The sequence below is a fragment of the Bos taurus genome, chromosome 10 (assembly GCF_002263795.3).
Source record: "Bos taurus isolate L1 Dominette 01449 registration number 42190680 breed Hereford chromosome 10, ARS-UCD2.0, whole genome shotgun sequence".
Taxonomy (NCBI): Eukaryota; Metazoa; Chordata; class Mammalia; order Artiodactyla; family Bovidae; genus Bos; species Bos taurus.
The window spans coordinates 15,181,861-15,200,342 of record NC_037337.1 but is presented as its reverse complement, the minus strand read 5'-3'; the positions used below and the strand labels follow the sequence as shown (position 1 = coordinate 15,200,342).

Below are 18,482 nucleotides of genomic sequence, written 5' to 3'. Positions count from 1 at the left end.
AAAGAAGTCACCGCGAGGGGAAGCGGCGGTGGAGGCAGGGCGGCAGGCAGGACACAGCACCTAGAGGAAAGACCACGTGCAGCACCTCAAGGAAGACCAGTGCAACCAGAAGAGAATAATGAATAAAAAAATAAAAAGAAAGCAACCACCAGGGAGGGGCCCTTCCGGTCTGCTCCCATCGGAGCAGCCCGGCTCCCCGCCTCCATGGGAGGAAGGCTGGGAGCCCACAGCCAGTGAGTCACGCTACGTGGCCCATGGCAAGGGCCTGATGCTTGCCACGACCTTTGGGGTTTGCCATCTGGTGCCCACGCCAGAGGGTATAGGGTGTCCAGCCCCTGGGAAGCACAACAGGCCTTGAGGCTACAGATGGCTATATAAGGCTGAAGCTGCCCGAGTGGCAGGGGTGCCAGACCCCAGGAGCAATTTGGCTGGTCTTGGGGGTGACGCAAACATTTCCTCTGCACTTCGGCAGTTATCCCGCCAGTGAGACTGAATCATATTCTCAAAACCTCAAGCCTGACGGGCACACGTAATGTCGAGACTCAAGAATGGCAAAGAGGGCTGACCCAGCACCGCCCCCTCCTTCATGACAAAGAAATATTTGGGGCAACACAGAGAAAACTGCCCCGGAACTAGTCCCAGCTCTTCCACTAACAGACCATGGGCCCCTCGTCAGCTCACCTCTCTGGGCCTCAGTTTCTGCATCTGTACTATGGGGACAGTAAGCCCTGTCCTGCTGCTTCACGCAGTGCCAAGGACCCTAGAGGAATCATGTTTGGGAGAATGGGGCTGGGAAGTAGGGGGTGGCCCTTGTTCTTTGAAAAGAACACAGTCCATCTTCAGACAAATTTGGGGTCACGACAGCTTGGTGCATTTACCAAGTTAGTTGCATGTTGGCCATTTCCAGGACAGATGACTTCTAGGAAGGCTCCAGTCTTCGTGTGGAAGTAACTAGTTATACCCACTCCTGGTCATTGATGCCATGTGGCATCTGTGAGTCCCCACGGTGATCCTGGGAGGTAAGCAGTGCTGGAGTTGTTAATACATTTCACAGCCAAGAAAACCAAGGTCAGTGAACTTCTTCCAGGCCGCACAGCAACCCCTAGACTCTCGGCCCAAAGATCTTGCCCTGTAGCGGGGGCCCACCAAGCTGTCCATGAGGCTTCAGCATTTCACTCTGTAAAATGGGGAGAGTTGTGGAGTCCGCCTTCTCAGGCAGGACAGGGATCGCTTTTCTAGAAGATGGCCAGGATTTGTTTTTTCTAATCTAGAACCTGCTCTGCTTGATTGTGTTCCTCGAAGGCATGCTTTCCAGAAAAGCATGTTCCCAGAGGGAACATCCCTCTGGGACACTTGGTTACAGACCAGGTTGACCTTGAATATGGGAGCAGCCAGAAAAGCAAGCTTGGAGCCCAAACTTTCAAACTTTGTTAACTGACCTCTCTCTCTCTCTTTGGCTAGAAAAACATTCAGCAGCCTTGACCACACAGTCACGTGCAGAATTAAGTGGCCAAGTATCACGTCGTCTACACAAGTAAATTTTTCGAGTCCAATTAAGTCCTGCCAATCAAAAATAGTCATGTTTAATAAGTGGATATATTTAGAATCTGTCATTATCTGGTCCTCAGGGGGAAACCTCAGCTCTTATTTCATAGACTTAATTTCAAACAGAGCTCTGTTAACTCCTACTTCGGACCTTAGTTCTCTTCTGATGGCTCAGAGCAGTGGGCGGAAAGCGGGCAGGAGAATAACTGACAATAAGAAGCCATGTAAGCCTTGTGTCGCCTAAACCTCCAGGTCCATCCCTCTCAACAATCTTAAGCCAGAAAATGAGCAATTGCTTCTTCTTTGGCTCACGTTGCCAGGGGTGGGAAGCTGCTGGGAGAGCAGGGCTCCAGAAAGGTCTCTTCACTCCCAATGTGTCACGTGTCCCTGTGCCCCTCGGGGTCTGGAAGACACCAGGGATGTGTGAGCCATGGCACCTCCTGCCAGGACAGCACAGCTGTGCCTGGGAGCTTCTGGGTCACTGTCAGCACCAGGACCTGAGCCGAGCAGGCAGGTGGTGGCTGAATGAGGGGCTGGCACCCAAAGCCTAAAGGGGTCCAGACATGCCAGAGGCAGGTGGTGCTGAAGGGAAACAGTGCCTGCTTTAAGGATTTTGCTTCCTGTCTGCACTAAGGCTCTGGCTGTCTGCTGCTGGGGATAAGGGATAGAGGGGGCTTTGGGGCACTCTAAGGGGAGGGCTGGGGCCATCCAGACTGCAGTGGGATTCTCCCTGGACTCGAGGGATGATGGCACTGCTGGGGCTTGGCCAGGTCAGGAGGAAGTAGTTGCTCTTTCTCTAGAAATCCGTGTGCATGTAAGCAACGTGCATTAATTCCCAGTGGGTGCATCACAAGTCAGCACAAAGTAGATGGCTTCCCAAAACAGAAGTTTACCCTCTCACGGTTCTGGAGGCCAGACCTCCAGAATCAGGGTGTCGGCGGGCTCTGCTCCATCTAAAGGATCCAGAAGAAATCGTCCTTACTTATTCCAGCTTCTGGCGGCCCCAGGCATTCTTTGGCTGGTGGCAGCTTCACTCCTAGCCCTGTCTCCATTTCACATGGCTTCTTCTTCTCCCAGGGTCTCTCCTCTGTGTGTCTCCTGTAAGGACACCTCACTGAATTGAGGGCCCACCTGGGTAATTCAAGATGGCCTCCTCTTGAGATCTTTAACTACAATTGCAAAAACCCTTTTCCCAAATAAGGTCACAAAGACAGAGGCTCAAGGGCCAGTTGGGTGGCCACCCCTGGCCACTCTTTAGCCCATCTGGCTGCCTCTCCCCCCCAACCCCAAAGCAAAGACTTGGAACCTCAGGGGACAGCCATGAACACTGTACAATGTGCCCCAGTCCCTGGGTCCCCAGCTGAAAGACTGTTACATGAGGTGAAGAATGAGGCCCGCCAGAGGTAATGGCAGATGGCCAAGACCCCAAATCATCCTTCCTCTGCCCAAATGATCCTTATTACCACCCTCCAACCATCTGGCAAGCTCATATTCATCCATTAAGATCCAGCTGAAGCACACGTCCTCCAGGATGTCTGCCCTGCCCTCTCCTTGCAGGGACAGCTTCCATCCCATTTGCTGCTGGACCCATGTGGTCTTCATCTCTGTGTCTCCTGGCCAGGCCTGGCCAGGCCACAGCGTCCCTCTCCCAGGGGAACGAAGATCTGAGTCTGAGGAACGTCTGCAGGGGCTACCCCTCCAGGATTCCCTCCACCCTCCCTACCCCAACCTCCCCTCAACACAGCCCTGCAGATTCCACCCTTTGCCAGGAAGGAGAACCTCCCCTCGCATCTTCACTTGTCTTCTTTTCCTTCCCAGGTTGGTCGTCGGCGCCCCACTGGAAACCAACGGCCACCAGAAGACAGGAGACGTGTACAAGTGTCCAGTGACCCAAGGGAACTGCACCAAGCTCAACCTGGGTAATGTGGGCTGTCCACAAGGAGGCCAACCGTTGTCCAGAGCGAGGCAGGCCCTGAAGCACGTCCCTGCCCCCAGTCACACTGGTTTCTCGCAGCTGCCCTGGGAGCTGACTCAGCTGATATTGCTGCCCCCATTTTACAGATGAGGAAGCTGAGGCCAGAGAGAGAAAGCAACTTTCTCACAGTCACACAGCTTGTCAGGAGCTGACCAGGATTCACACCCAGGTCTTCAGTGTCCCGGGCCATGGCTCTTTCTGCCTCATCCATGGCCCCTCAACTCAGGGGAGCAGGAACACCTCCTATCTTTTTTTTTTCCTGACTTTGAAATAACAATGGCCAACATTCATATGTCTTCCAAAAGTTTGTTTGAATTTTTCTGTAACATCTTACGGAAAACCCCAAGCGAACTTTTTGGCCACCCCAATATGTGTTCACCTAATGCCAAGCACTGGTTTAAGCACTTTGGGGTATTTTTGACTCATTAAATCCCCACAAAAACAATATGAGATTTAATCATCAACAACAGCTGGTGGAAGTGAGGGGACCTGCCTGGGGTCAGCTAACAAGCAGCAAGTCCAGGACTATGACCCAGGCAGCACTGCTTTTCTGAAATGACGACTCTGTTCCTCCCTGCAGAGCCCTGGGGCCCAGGGCAGAGGCTGTGCACAGCCTCAAGGGCTCCCAGTCTACACATCCACACCCCACGTGTGCACGCAGGTCACTAAGGCACACACGCCTCTTCTCCAAAGCATTTCTGCTTTGTCCTAAAGATCTGACAGTGGCCAGGCCTTGGGCTGAGGTCCCACGTGGGATAAGCCGTGATTCTAGGACTGACCTTCCCCAGGGTAGGGCTCTTTGCCTCCCGCTCTTCCAGGAGGGGAGCCTCCATCCTAGAGGACGAGGCTGGGGCCCTGTGGGGAGGCTGTGGGGGGAGCCAGGCCTGGCGGGGGAGATGGCAGAGCTTCAGGAGATAAGCAAATGGATGAAAAGGCTACATCAAAGAGAAAGCCCCAGAACCCAGATCCCTCGGGCAGCCAGCTGTCCCAGCACACAGCACTCAATGTCATGCTGGCCTCATCTATGACAGCGTGGTAGGTGGGAAGTTCAGACCCCAGCATAGCCGTGGCCCAGGCTTCATGAGGAAACGGTCCAGGGCGGGCAGGAGTCAGGCTGGCAGCTCATGGATCCCGGTCATCACCACCCTGAGAGCCCAGGCTCCCTAAGAGGCCAAGCTGGAGTCTCCTATAGCTGTACAGTTTCCTTGCTGTGTCTAGGGGGAGCCCACATGCTCTTTCTGAGCCAACGTTCACGCATGTGTGACCTAGGATCCACTTCTGGTCTAATATGTCCCCCAGCCTCTCATGAGCACCTAGTGTATGCCAACCATGATGCTAGTTAATGAGGATACAGCAGGAACAAGGGGCCAAGGGCTCTGCTGGAAAGGCATGGTGAGCGAGGAGACAAACTAGAAAGCAGGGCCATCCCAGGTGAGGAGAGATATTGTGTGATGAACCGGGGCTTGTGATAAGAGAGGCTGGGTGGGGAGGAGATAGGAAGTAGGTTCTCCTTGGCAAGAGCACTGGGGTGGGGTGGTCGAAGAAGCCTTCCCTGAGAAGGTAAATTTTGAGCAGACGTCCGATGATGAGTCAATCCAGCGGGACCAGAGCATTCCAGGCAGAGGAGAGGCAAGTGCAAAGGTCCTGGGGAACAATTGAACTTGCTCTGTTGGAGAATGGAAAGAACTACTGTGTGGCTCAGGCAGAGGGAGCGTTGGGAGACCTGCGCACAAGCCTGGGGTCTGGGCCACCGAGAAAACCCCCCTGGTCCAGGTGGGAACCAGACACATGAATCCATCATTTAATAGTTTCCTCTACTGCTGTGGTTTCCAACGTGGACCTGATTTCCCTCCAAAGAAGGAGGAGCCTAAACTGGCAAAGGCAGACATGAAGCCATCAGACCCTGGAACTGGGGCTTAACGTGGGAGGCAGAGGGCAGCGAACAGGGTGGAGGCCAAGGGAAAATACTAGTCCGGGAGCACCTCACTTGAGTTTTTTTCCCTCCCAATGAGGAGGCAGGAGGACCATCTGCCGGTTTGTCCTGATCCACACAGTGGAAAATGCAAAGCAAGGAAACCTGAGTTCTGGGTTTTCCTTTGGAAGCTCCGAGCTGCGATCCCCACTGAGCCAGGAATGTTCTTTCCTTTCTCTCCAGGGAAGTGAATATCAGTCACTAACACCTCAGTGTTGCAGAGTCTACTTACCTCTGGCACTTTCTTCCCAAAGCCTGGATGAAGTCAGGGTTTTCATGAGGGGCAGTTGCACAGGGAGGGAATGTCATTCTGGAAGGCAGGCCCTGTCTGAGGAGGAACTTGTGCCCCAAACCCTCACACAGACCCACTGAGAAAGAGGTTACTCTCCCTTGATCACAGAGAGGGAGTTAGTGAGTGCGTCAAATCCATGATTAGCAGAAGCTGGGCTCCAATCCGAGGCTCTTACTCCAACACAAGGGTCTTCCCCACCATGGCATCTGCATCTGGGCCCACAGTTTCATGAAGGACTTTAGTCATTGAGGCAAGGAAGGGAGAGAGGCGGCGGGGTCAGGACGGGGCACCCCTTAAATAAATGAAGAGCAGAATTCTCTAAGTCCCTGAGGGGAGAAAGTGGCCCAGCTGGGACTTGGAGCTTCCTCTCCAGACTTCTCACTCCCTACCTCTGCCACCACGGCCCTGCAGGCAGATGGGGAGACTCAGGATGTGTAACATTGGCTATCCTGGATTCAAGTCCCTGCGTTATCGTTTACTGGTGATTGACATTATATTAGTGGAAGTCACCACCCCTTGCGTGGGCTTCTCAGGTGGCTCAGTGGTAAAGAATCCACCTGCCAATCCAGGATACACTCAGGGTTCGATTCCTGAGTTGGGAAGATGCCCTGGAGAAGGGAATGGCTACCCACTCCAGTATTCTTGCCTGAAAAGTTCCGTGGACAGTGGGGCCTGGTGGACTACAGTCCAAGGGGTCACAAAGAGTCAGATGCAACTCAGCGACTAAACAACAACAAAACTCCTCTGCACACCTTGACTTTCCCTCTATGAAATGGAAATGGTGGCCCCTGGAACACCCAGGATCAAGAGGGGGTCCTGGGAGGGTGGGGGCGGGCGGCACTTTGTAAGTGATAAAGCATCAGAGAAGCACCAGGGTTATTAGTATGATTTTCTCTCTAGTTTGTTTGGACAGAAAAAAGAGAAAACAATCCCAGGCACTGGTAGCACAGCCAAGAGGGGCTGGATTTCAAAAGGAACCTTACTACAAACTGCAGGAAACCAAGGGGAAAAACAACAAGCACAGTTGCCCTGTCCCCAGCCCCCCAGAGCCGTCAGCCGTCTGAAGTTCTGGCCTCTGCCCGTGCCTGGGCCCAGATCCTGCTGGCCTGGGCCCCAGAGGGTTGGCCGACTCTTCACACTTCCAATCGCCAGCAGAGCTAAATGTTCTTAGAGATCACACCCCTCCCCTCAAGCACAGAAAACATGTAGGCTCTGTTCACAGCACATGAGGACTGCTTGCTGGGGCTTAGCAAAATGCCCAACTCACTATCCCCTAAACTCTACCCACCTCCCAGGTCCCTCACACACACACACACACACACACACACACACACAGGGGAATTCAAACACATCTTTTCCTTCAGTGGCCTGAGATAATGATCTGGTAAAACCTTCCCCAGTGTAATTGACTCAGTAATTTTAATCTGCCATGACCCTCTCCCTCCACCCAGTCAGCTGATAATCCTTCACCTGAATATTCCTCTGGGGACCAGAAGGACATTCTTGGGCAAGACCTTGGACCTCTAGAAGGCTCTTGTTAAGTTGGCTATTTGTTCCCTGTGAGAAAGAATCGGTTATCTTGTGTCAGTTTATCAGCTGAGCAGAGGGCTGGACCCTGAGGTAGCTGGACAGGGGACTGGTCAGTGTTGATGGCAGGTTGGCTTGAAGAAAAATGTGGAAGAGACACTGCATAGAGGAGACAGAGGAGCCAGCCTCGGTGGGGTGCCCGGGTATGTTTGGGGTAGGACACAGAGAAATGGCTGGAGGAGGGAACGCTCTGAATTAGGAGATGGAAAGCCCTGTCATGTTCTTCCTGTGTGACTCTGAGCAGCTTGCTTGGCCTCTCTGAGCTTCACATTCCTCATTTCACACCGAGTTGAGAGGAAGTAATCAGACGACCTTCGGGCAAGGCCTTGGTAAACCATGAAGGGCTCACTGATCTGCAGATGAACGAGGGGTTCAGAGGGGCAAGCAGAATGGGAGAGGACCCTGCTTGCCTCTGCCTTGGGGCCCTCTGGCGGCCAGCGGCAGCAGCAGACGCTGGGCGGACGGCAGGCGGGAGGGACTGCAGGCTGAGCCTTTCCATTCCACCCCAGGAAGGGTCACCCTGTCCAACGTGTCCGAGAGGAAGGACAACATGCGTCTCGGCCTGAGCCTGGCCACCAACCCCAAGGACAACAGCTTCCTGGTAAGAGCTGCCCCCCGGCCCTCTTTCTAATCCCCAGCCCTTCCGGCCCACACAGGCCCTCTGCTCGGGGCCGCAAGGGACATGGGGTGGCTGAACATGCCTGCCCCCCAGACCACCTGTCCCTGAGCACCCCAGGAGCAGCCCCTCCTCCAGCTTCCTGCCTGTGCCATTCTGCCTTCTGCACCCTAAGCTTTTTTGGGGGACAATTCAGACAAGAAAAAGGATTGAGGCCTTTTGTGTACATTCCCTTTGGAGGTTGGGGGGAGGGGAACCATGGAGCAGACAGCCTAAAAAGGAACAGGGATAAAGATTATTAACAGTCCAATAGGGTGTGGGGGCCATCCTGTTCTTTGGGAAGCCCAAGGTCCAAGGCAGAGGCCGAATCTCCACTCCAGAATGGATGAGTTAGGACACACCACACACCCTGAGAGGACTTGGAGTGGAAGTCATAAATGAGTGAACGCAGAGTTTCTACAACAGAGGGAAGGATAAAGAGGGGCAGGCCACCTGAACTGCACGGGGGATCAGACGGGAAGGTTTCCTGGAGAATGTTTCTATTTTGTTTTTAAAGAAGAAACTAGTCTTAGCAAGGCAGAAAAAGGAAGGAGTACCTGGGCTGAGGAGGTAGAGATATTCATTCATTTAAACTATTTTTTGAGTTCTTACAATGAACTGAGCCTGATGCTGGGCACTGGGGATTCAGCAGTCTGCAGAACTCCCTGCCCTCTTGAAGCTTCCATTCTGTTTGGGGGCGTGATGATAATAAATGAGTAATATGAGCATGCTGTTGGGACAGAAAGTCAGCAGCGCTAGGTGCTGGGAGGTCTCCGCACCCGCCCAGGCACACATATGCAAGCTTTGCACACGGTGGCGGGTGCGGGTGGCCTGATTGATCGACACTGCCCGCCCCTTGCCCCCATGTTCGAGTAAACCACCATGAATGTGGGTGATGCTGGGACTGATGGCTCCTAGAAACAGCTGCAAGAGAAGATTTCAGAGAAGAATTACCCCGAAAAGCCCATAAAATGCACCACTTATTTTAAGATAGGAAAGCTAGTATCGCTCTCTGCTCTCACCCATCAGTCCATTTCTGTTGACAAATGAGACACCAGGGCAGTGAGATTACTGGGGTGCTCAGAGATTTGACAGGAGCATAATGGCTCTACCAGGGAAAGTCCCGAGGTGCCTCGGTATATGGTCAGCCCACAGCCCTCATCATCCCCAACCAAGGCCAACAAGACCCCTGGTACTGTCCACACATACTTGTCAGGGGCTTTGGTCTGACACCCTTCTCCGTCTGAGACTCCTTGTCATACCCTATCAACTTGATTTCACTGACTTCACAAGATGGAATGAAGGTCCAAGAGGGAAGGTGTGACACAACCCCTGGGGCCTCTGTGGGGAGGTTAAGACCCTAGTTTGTAAATACCGACCTTTGTTAACTCATTCACTCATCCATTCATCCATTTACTCATCAGCCCATCCCCCAACCAAATGTCTGTCCCTCTATTCATCTATCCATCCATCCATTCATTCAGCCACCCATCTGTCTGCACATCAGTCTACCCCCTCATCCTCCCATCTAATCATCCATCCCTTCCAACATCCATCCACCATCCATCCATGCACCCATCCATCCATCCTCCATTCATTCAGCCACCCATCTGTCTGCACATCAGTCTACCCCCTCATCCTCCCATCTAATCATCCATCCCTTCCAACATCCATCCACCATCCATCCATGCACCCATCCATCCATCCTCCACTCACTTATCCGTCATCTATCCCTCCAGCCATTATCCATTACCTAGTCTCCCATTATTCATTCTCCCCCACTTCCAGAAATAACTTGCAGAAGCTTCAACAAAAGACGCAGATAAAACAAAACCTTTAAAATCTGAGTTAAAAAAGAAAGCTAATTAAATAAAGGGATTGGAAGTGGAACAATTATTCTTCCACACCAAAAGAAATAACAGCATAAAATTTAGTCTTGAGTTCCCCAGCAGCAGGACAAAAATGAAGACAGAAGCTGAGCTTTCGTTTTTAATGACTCTGAGAGGGACTCATCATTCAGTCTTTAAACGAGGGGCTGACATCCATGTTTTGGTAACAAATTTCAGAGAAAAAGCAGAAACACACTTTTTCCTTTCCCTAGCAAGGAGCCATGGGCATGTTGTTGGGACCCTGTCCTGGAAGTTTGCCCAGTAATGACCTTCAGGTGACCTCTTCAGGAAGACTTTTGAAAGGTTCCCTCCCATGGATGACAAGGTTTTCCTGCCTCCTGTGTGGTGGGAGGGGTGGACAAGCAGGGGAAAGAGAGTCACACCCCGGATGATGGGGTGGAGAAGGGGATCCTTGAAAATACAACAGCGGACTCCAAGGTTAGTTAGTCTCCCTTCCGCCTGAAACCAAGGAAACTGGTACATGTTACCACAAGAGAAATTTAGGATACCAGCACTCAGATGGAGGATTCTGTCTTGTGTCTTGGAGGGTGGGGCTGGGCCAAAGGCTGTTGGGCTCGGACCCTGCGGCCTCCACTGACTGGGGGTCCGTTCTGTGCTCCACAGGCCTGCAGCCCCCTCTGGTCGCACGAGTGTGGGAGTTCCTACTACACCACAGGGATGTGTTCACGGGTCAACTCTAACTTCAGGTTCTCCAAGACCGTGGCCCCCGCTCTCCAAAGTAAGTGGCTTCCAATCTGTAGACTCGGGCTGAGCAACCGGCAGTCCCTGGGAGGCCCCGGGCTCTGACCTCCCCATCCCGAGGCTACAAAGCAGAACTTGGGCTCTAGCCCCACCCAGCTCCGGCTCTCTGGGTAACATCTGGGGTCACAATCCTGGCCCACCCTCCCCTACAGAGTGATGGTGGGGGGGTTAAGGTTATGAAGACCACCCTGACAACCAGAGAGGCTCTTTGAAAACCCGAGTGAGGAAGAGATGGCCCGGTTGCCATGTACAGCAGGCAGGCTGTGCACAGCACAATCTGGGGACGTGGTTCACTACTGGGGACGTGTACTAACTGCAGTGTGAACGGTGCCCTCTGATGTTACGCAGTGCAGCTGCCCTGTAGGTGCAAGGCCAAGGAGAACAGAAGTGTTCCTGGTAATAGTCCCATCTAATCCGTGTTCCTGGACGTGAGGAAGTGCTGCCCAGCTTTCCCGGGGCCTCATGGAACACAAACCTCCCACTCTCTCCACACCTGCCAGGAAAATCTGGGACGTCAAGTGCAGACCTTGCCTCTGGCTTGGCTCCGAGCCTCACTATTTCCTGTGGGCTAAATACCATTGCCCAACAGCTGCGGCCTGCTTTATTGAGGGTGAGGGGATCAGCTCCTCTGGCTAAAGGCAGCCTCCCTCCGAACAACAGCGCCCAGTCAGAGACAGAAGGTGGTACGTGGAGGAGCGGGGAGGAAGGGTCAGTCCCACTGGGGCTGCGAAGTGGTCCTCTTGCGGGTGATGAGGTGGCTTCAATTCTGTTCTCACACAACATCAGCGGGAGAGCAGAGGCAGCGGCTGGGCTGGGAGGAGGGCTGCAGCAGATCACGTGAGGTGTGCCTCCCAGCCTGGAGCTACTTTTCCCTCTGGGTTCAGCCTCCCAGAACCTCCTCCTCCTCACCCCGCTGACCAGCAGATCAGATCCCAGGACATTACCCCTTGCCCCCGCCACCTCTGCCGACACCACAGAGGATCTAACTCAGCAGGTCTAGGTTGAGGCCCCAGGTACGTGTACACACGTGTGTGCACTTGTGTTCAGAAGCGTGTTCAGCCATGTTTAAAAACCACAGACCTAAAGCAAGGCTCTTCCCGAGGTGTCTTGAAAAAAATTTTGAAATCTTAAGAAAAAAAATCATTACTAATAAATGCATTCTAATAATAAAACTGGCTTTAAAAGAAACCTGGTCCCTACCAGTAGATTAGAAACCCCCTCAATCAAGGCGTTTCTGTCTCGCATCCTTGTGGCTGCCGGCACCACGCAGCACCCCAGCACATGCTGGATCCACAGGGGCCGGGTGCACTGGAGAAGGACAAAGTTATTGGCACCATCAGCCTGGAGGCGTAGGGCCATCACATGCTACATGTAGCATGCAGACGAGCCGAGAGCCATCCACACAGCTTCTCCTAAAGCAGAGGCAACCCTGAGCATCCGAGCCACCCAGAGCCTCTAAAGTGCTCTCCCAGTCACAGAGCCTGAGACAGGCTCTTGGGCTCAAACCCACCACCTTGCCCTCCTGGAGCACTGCTGGCAACATGCTGAACCTCCACGATGCAGGAGTTACTGGAGTGGCTGACTCACAAAGCCCTCCCGCTGTATTGCTATAAAGTAGATTTATTTGAAAATAGTGTGAAAATCCTCCAGTGAAAATAAGCAGGTGCCCAGTATTTCAATGTGGTATAGTTTAGTGTATATCATACCAGATTCATGATCTTATTTCAGGGTAACCCCAGCTGTTTCACAAACAGAAATCAATTCCTTAGATGTTAAAAGATGCTTTTTCCATTTGTTATGGTACCAAGGTTTCATTATTCATTCTGTTGCTATTATTCATTTTAATTTGGTATTCATATTACAAGAATATAGAGAAACTTTCAGACTCAAAGCAGAGATCAAGGCACAAGAGCTTGACCTGATGATGTCATTACTACGTTAACAAACTGGTTTGGTTAAAAAAATAACACGAGGATCAGCTAAGATTCTTGAGTTCAGCCCGGGAAGCATCACCTTGTTAATTCCTCATAGCAATCCTCTGCTATCATTATGCCTCTTCTACAGAAGCGAAACCGATGCCAAGTTGTTAAGTACCTTGCCCAAGGTCAAAGCCAGAGGTCAAACAGTCTGATGCCAGGTTCCACATTTCTAGCCATTACACCATGCCTCCCTCCTAAGAAGTGAAGCCCATTCATTCAAGCTGAAAGTGATAAATGCCAGCCTGCCCATTACTGTAAAATACACAATAATGAACTACTGATTTGGGCAGTGTCAGCTGCCTCCCAAACAAGGACCAGCCAATGGTGGTCAGTTCCTGAGGAGGAGCAGAAGCATTCTGGCTTAACTGATGCTGTGTTTAGACAGCCAGCTCAGAGCCGTGGAGCAGCATCAGGAATTCCTGGGCTCCTCTCTCACGTGGCCCAAATAAGTGTTCAGCCTGAAGACGGCTCCCAGACCAGGCTTCCTTGGACAGTCATTCAGGGAACCCGAGATTTTCAGACACTGGCTCCTGGGGTAATAATGACCATGTCCTCACTTCCCAGGGTGCCAGACCTACATGGACATCGTCATTGTCCTGGACGGCTCCAACAGTATCTACCCCTGGGTGGAGGTTCAGCACTTCCTCATCAACATCCTAAAGAAGTTTTACATTGGTCCCGGGCAGATCCAGGTGAGCAGGGCTGGGACTCTTTCCTCCTCCAAACAGGGCCCTCCAAACCCATGGTAGATGCTGCCCTGAGGTGTGGGGGAGTGTCTTTGCATGCACTAGAAAGATGTAGGCGAAAGGGCCAGCCACAGGGCCCTGCAGCCCAAGACACCCATCTCCACTGGGCACATCAAGGGACAGTCTGGGACATCATTGGGTGGGTCAACCACTGTCCTCTGGGATGGACACCATCTATTAACAAAAACTTTGATCAGCCAGAGAGTGAGAAGGCAGCAGAATCCTGCTGGGTGAGGCAGGGGGAGAATTAGACACTTTGATCTTGGAGAAGAGACTGGGGAAGTAGTCAAAGCTGCCAGCACATATTTGAAATGCTGCCTAGCCAGTGAGGGGGGAGGTTTACTCAGTATTGTTTTGGCAGGCCAAATGAGGACCGGTGACTAGAAATGACAAGGTGGCAGATTTCAAGTCATCTAAGAAATTATTTATTTAGTAATTTAATTTATTTGTTTTTGGCTGTGCTGGGTCTTCATTGCCATGCAGGCTTCTCTCTAGTTGCAGCAAGTGGGGGGCTACTCTAGTAGCAGTACACAGGCTCAGTAGTCATGGTTGCTCCGTGGCATGTGGATCTTCCCAGAGCAGGGATCAAATCCATGTCTTCTGCATTGACAGGCAGACTCTCTACAACTGAGCCATTAGGAAAGCCCTAAGAAATTGTTTTGTAACAATCAAAGCTGTTAAAAAGAGAGTGGGCTTTCTCATGAAGTGATGAGTTCCCTACCCCGGGAGATCATCTTGTAGGGTATGCCAGGTGAAAATTCAGCATTCGGAAATGCACCTTTACCAAATAAACTCTGTGGGCCCATCCAACGATAATATTTGTTCATTCTAGTCCTACTACAGGTAGGTTTTGTTTATTCTTTTAAGATTTTGTTTCTTTTAAGGATATTAATATTTGAGGCTAATTAATATTTCAGACTTCTCTTCCAAAATATAAAGAATGTTAGTTCCAGATTTTGGTGAACAATGCCATAGCCCATCCTCCCATACTGTTCCTAAGATTTTAGATTTCAATTCTATGCTCAACTTTTGTCTTTTTAAGTAAGAAACTTAATCTGCTGGACCTTTTAGATCAGTTTCCTCTTTTGATAGGCACCTCCCGTTTGTCTCACCAAGCCAGCCATTCGTTCCCAGGACTTTGCAGAACCTGCTTCCCTTTGGCTTAATCCCTCTCCCTTCGGAAGGTCCCCAGGCCTCCTCACTCCTGAACAGTCCCAGAGAGATGACTCCAGGAGGCCTCATCACCGAAGGGCCAGCCTTCAGGGTCAAGACATTCTGCTGCCCCTCCTTTTCCTCACAGGTTGGAGTGGTGCAGTACGGAGAAGATGTGGTACACGAATTTCACCTCAATGACTACAGGTCTGTGAAGGACGTGGTGGAAGCTGCCAGCCACATTGAGCAGAGAGGAGGAACGGAAACCCGGACAGCATTTGGAATTGAATTTGCTCGGTAAAAAAAAAAAAAAAATTAATTTTTCTAGATCTTAGATACTGTTCTAGTTATCTATTGCTGCCCCACAAAATTTAGTGTCTGAAGAGACAATAATTAATCCCTCAAAGTACTGGGCATCGGTTGGGCTCAGCTGTCAGTTCTCCTTGGGTTCTCTCAAGTGGTTGAAGTCTGGTGTTAGCTGGGGCTGTTGTCATCTGAAGGTTCAACTGGACTGGTCATCCAGAATGGCACGCTCACGAGGCTGGCAGTGGACGCTGGCCGTGGGCTGGGAGTTCATCTGAGGCTGGCAATCTGAGCCCCTGTGCGTGGGCATGTGGCTTGACACTCTCACCTTATGGCAGTCAGCCTTTGAGAGGAATCTTTCCAAGGGACCCAGGCAGGAACTCCAACACTGCCTGTGACCTAGCTGCAGAAGCCCCAGAATATAACTTCTGCCATAGTTTTCTTATGGCTATACCACACAGAATATGAGATCTTAGTTCCTTGGCTGGGGATTGAACCCCTGCCTCCTGCAGTGGAAGCATGGAGTCCTAACCACTGGACTACCAGGGAAGTCCCTGCCATAGTCTACAATTGAGCAAGTCCCTAAGGCTAGCTCAGGTTCAAGGAGAAGAGAATTTAATTTCCCTCCTTGATGGAGGAATGGCAAGGTAACATCACGTCACAGAAGAGCCTTTGGGGGACAGGGGATATTTTTGCAGCCAACTTCAGGAAATATCTTCTACCACTGAGACCCTATCAAAAGTGTGTGGGTCGCATGAGGACAGAATCTTCTTGTGGGGTATTTTTCATCAGTGGAATGTGAGTAACAGAGTCAAATCTAACATCTGAGATTACAGAGCCATGAGGCTGGTTCTTTAAACGTGACACAAGAACTCACAGTGATAATGAATGTTATTTATAGCCATCCAGAGAGCTAAGTGCTTATTCCAGTGACCCTGGCATTGCTCAGAACACTGTACTCACCCGCACTGGAACCAGTGAATGATTTTAAAGTCAGTTTCCCCAGATCTTTCCAGCTGTAGCCTAAACTCCCAAGATTACTGTGTCCAAGGCATTGAGATTTAAATGTATAAATTTTACACCTATGATATGAGCTCGGCTGTGTTCATTGAGACCACAGTCCTATTATCTTATAATCCCCCCTCAAGCAGGGTTAGTCAATGTGTTTAGCAGAATTCCACAATGTGGGAGCTATTTAGTAGTGACATGATTTCATGTGGTCAAAGAGTAAGTTTTTTCCAACCTCACGACTCTTTATGATTATATGCTCCACCAGCGTATTTCTGTTTACTGATAAAACTTGCTCACGCTTTTTCCCTAAATGAACATCTCTGTTTGTAAAGATGGCTCATACTCACCCTCCTGAGAAATGGGCCCTTGTTGCTGTTTTGTCTTCATGGGGGTGAGCCCCTGAGACCCCCGAGTAGGCCCTTGTGAAGTGGCCAGTGGAGAACTGAGGAAGCCCACACCCCCTGAGCTATCAGTGAGAAGCAGACTGACTGCCAGTGGGGTGGAGCCCACTGTTTCCATCTTTGTGCAGCCCATCTCCCCCAGGTTAAGTGTAAGTGTGCGACTCACCTAGTGACTTGAACCATCGTGACTCACAAGCACCGCTGGGGTCTGCAACCTGCACCTCAAGTGAACTTTCAAATCTGCTCTGCCTGGCCAAGTCTGTGGTCCCAATTACAGCTGGCTCCTTTTAAAGTCAAAGGTTTTCCTTCCTCACTCCGCTATTCATAGTGCATTTTTTTCTGTGCACCTACTAAACTAAGAGACCCAGGCCATGGACTTGAGGGCTTATAAAAATGGTAACTCGTGAGCCCGGGCTTGATAGGGAAGCCCTGACAAGTGTCAGCCTAACTCAGTGAGGGTCAGAGAGGGAAGGCTCCAAGGGAGGGTCTTGGGAGGACTGCCAGGATTGGGGGACATCTGACCTATCCTAGGAAGATGCCAGGATGCCAGCAGGGAGAGGCAGAGAAGACATTCTGCCCCAGTAAGAACAGAGGAGAGGGAAAGCCAAGGAACATTTATGTTCAGAGCTTTGCTCTGAGCAGTTTGTGTTGGGGGGATAGTAAGCCCTGAAGCTGCAAAGAAGGTTTGGAACTAGATTATGAGAGTGGTACTGTTGTAGCCAAAGCAATGTGAGTGGCCAGTGAAGGTTCTTAGGGACAAGAATGTCCCCATCAGGCGTGCGCATGACGGTGACTCTGGCCACGTGTGGCTTTAGGGGAGGGGGCGGGACAGCACTGTGATGCCACCTTTATTCATGCAACACTTTTTATTGAGCATCTACTATATGCCTCATGCAGTTTTAGGTACTCAGGATGAATCAGTGAACAAAATAGATAAATGTCCTGCCTTCATGAAGCTGAGGGTGAGGCGGACAATAAGCAAAAAAATATATATATATAGTATGCTAGAAGACACAAGATATGGTGGACAAATGTTCTTGTTGTTTAGTTGCTAAGTTATGTTCAACCCTTTGCAACCCTATCAACTGTAGACCATCAGGCTCCTCTGTCCATGGTATTATCCCAGCAAGAATACTGGAGTGGGTTGCCATTTTCTTCTCCAGGGTATCTTCCTAACCCAGGGATCGAACCTATGTCTCCTGCATTGGCATGTGAATTCTTTATCACTGAGCCACTGGCAAGCCTGGGGTGGGGATGAGGGGTGGGAAATACAGCCTGGTGAAGGCAGCCAAGCAAGTTGGAGATGGCAGGTATTCAATCAGCATTAACGGGGAAGTCAGGGAAGGCTTCACTGAGAATTAACATTTGAGTGGAGACTTGAAGGAGGTGAGCAAGCTGGCCACCGGGGTGCCGAGTGGAGGAAGTTCCAAGAGGGAGAAGCTCCGATAAAGGCCATAAGACAAGAATGTGCCTGGTGGTCCCAGGATCAGGGAAGATTCCAGCAGGAGGAGGGGTTAGAAGGGTCACTGAGGGTCTGGCGATCCACTGTCAGGACCTGGGAGAAATGGGAGCCAGGACAGGATTTGAGCAGAAAGGAGACATGCTACGACCTGCTTTCTCCACCCGGTCACCCTGGCTTCCAGGTTCATGGAACCTATCATGAGCATAAAGCTCTCACTGCTGTCCAGGAAGTTACAGTCTAATTTACAAAGCAACGAACCCAAGTCTTTTACACAGCACAAACTCACAATTTTAAATCCAATGACTCATGCCAGTATTTACGCAATTACAGATTCATACAGATATTCACACCATTCCACTCTATGGAAATATAATCCTGAAATGTCCTTGGCTCTATATGTAATAGAACCTCTTTCCCCTGCCGTATTTTTTTCTCCTGAAGTGTTGTTCCTGGACCTGGCCCTCCAAGAAGGTCTGGGAGCATATTGAGTCTGCTCTGAGGGGCTCGCAGACTCCCTCCACTGAGTTGGGCTTAAGCCCAAAATATTCTCTATATTTTGTCCTGTCAAGTGTGCCTCAGTCCACGCCTCATACTAAAATTAGAGGGTTTTTTTTTTTTTAAGCCAGCATATCCAGAATATCATAGCATTTCTCAGAGAGTGGCAGATGCTCCATTTCTCTTAACTGGTAGCTTGAAAATGCTCTGAACCAATTTATTCTAACTTTTGTGAATTTCTCAGCATCTAAATCAT

At 50.9% G+C, this 18,482-nt stretch overlaps 1 protein-coding gene across 2 annotated transcripts in view; it reads left to right on the top strand.

Annotated features, from left to right (window-relative positions):
* The window catches only part of ITGA11 (integrin subunit alpha 11), a 133,243-nt gene that overhangs the window by 61,796 nt on the left and 52,965 nt on the right, over positions 1-18,482 (top strand). For both annotated transcript variants that reach the window (XM_002690525.6, XM_059890771.1), the window contains exons 3-7: positions 3,364-3,464; positions 7,881-7,972; positions 10,540-10,654; positions 13,221-13,348; positions 14,703-14,851. In XM_002690525.6, the coding sequence (XP_002690571.2) occupies positions 3,364-3,464; positions 7,881-7,972; positions 10,540-10,654; positions 13,221-13,348; positions 14,703-14,851 (585 nt within the window). The remainder of the gene's footprint in view (positions 1-3,363; positions 3,465-7,880; positions 7,973-10,539; positions 10,655-13,220; positions 13,349-14,702; positions 14,852-18,482) is intronic.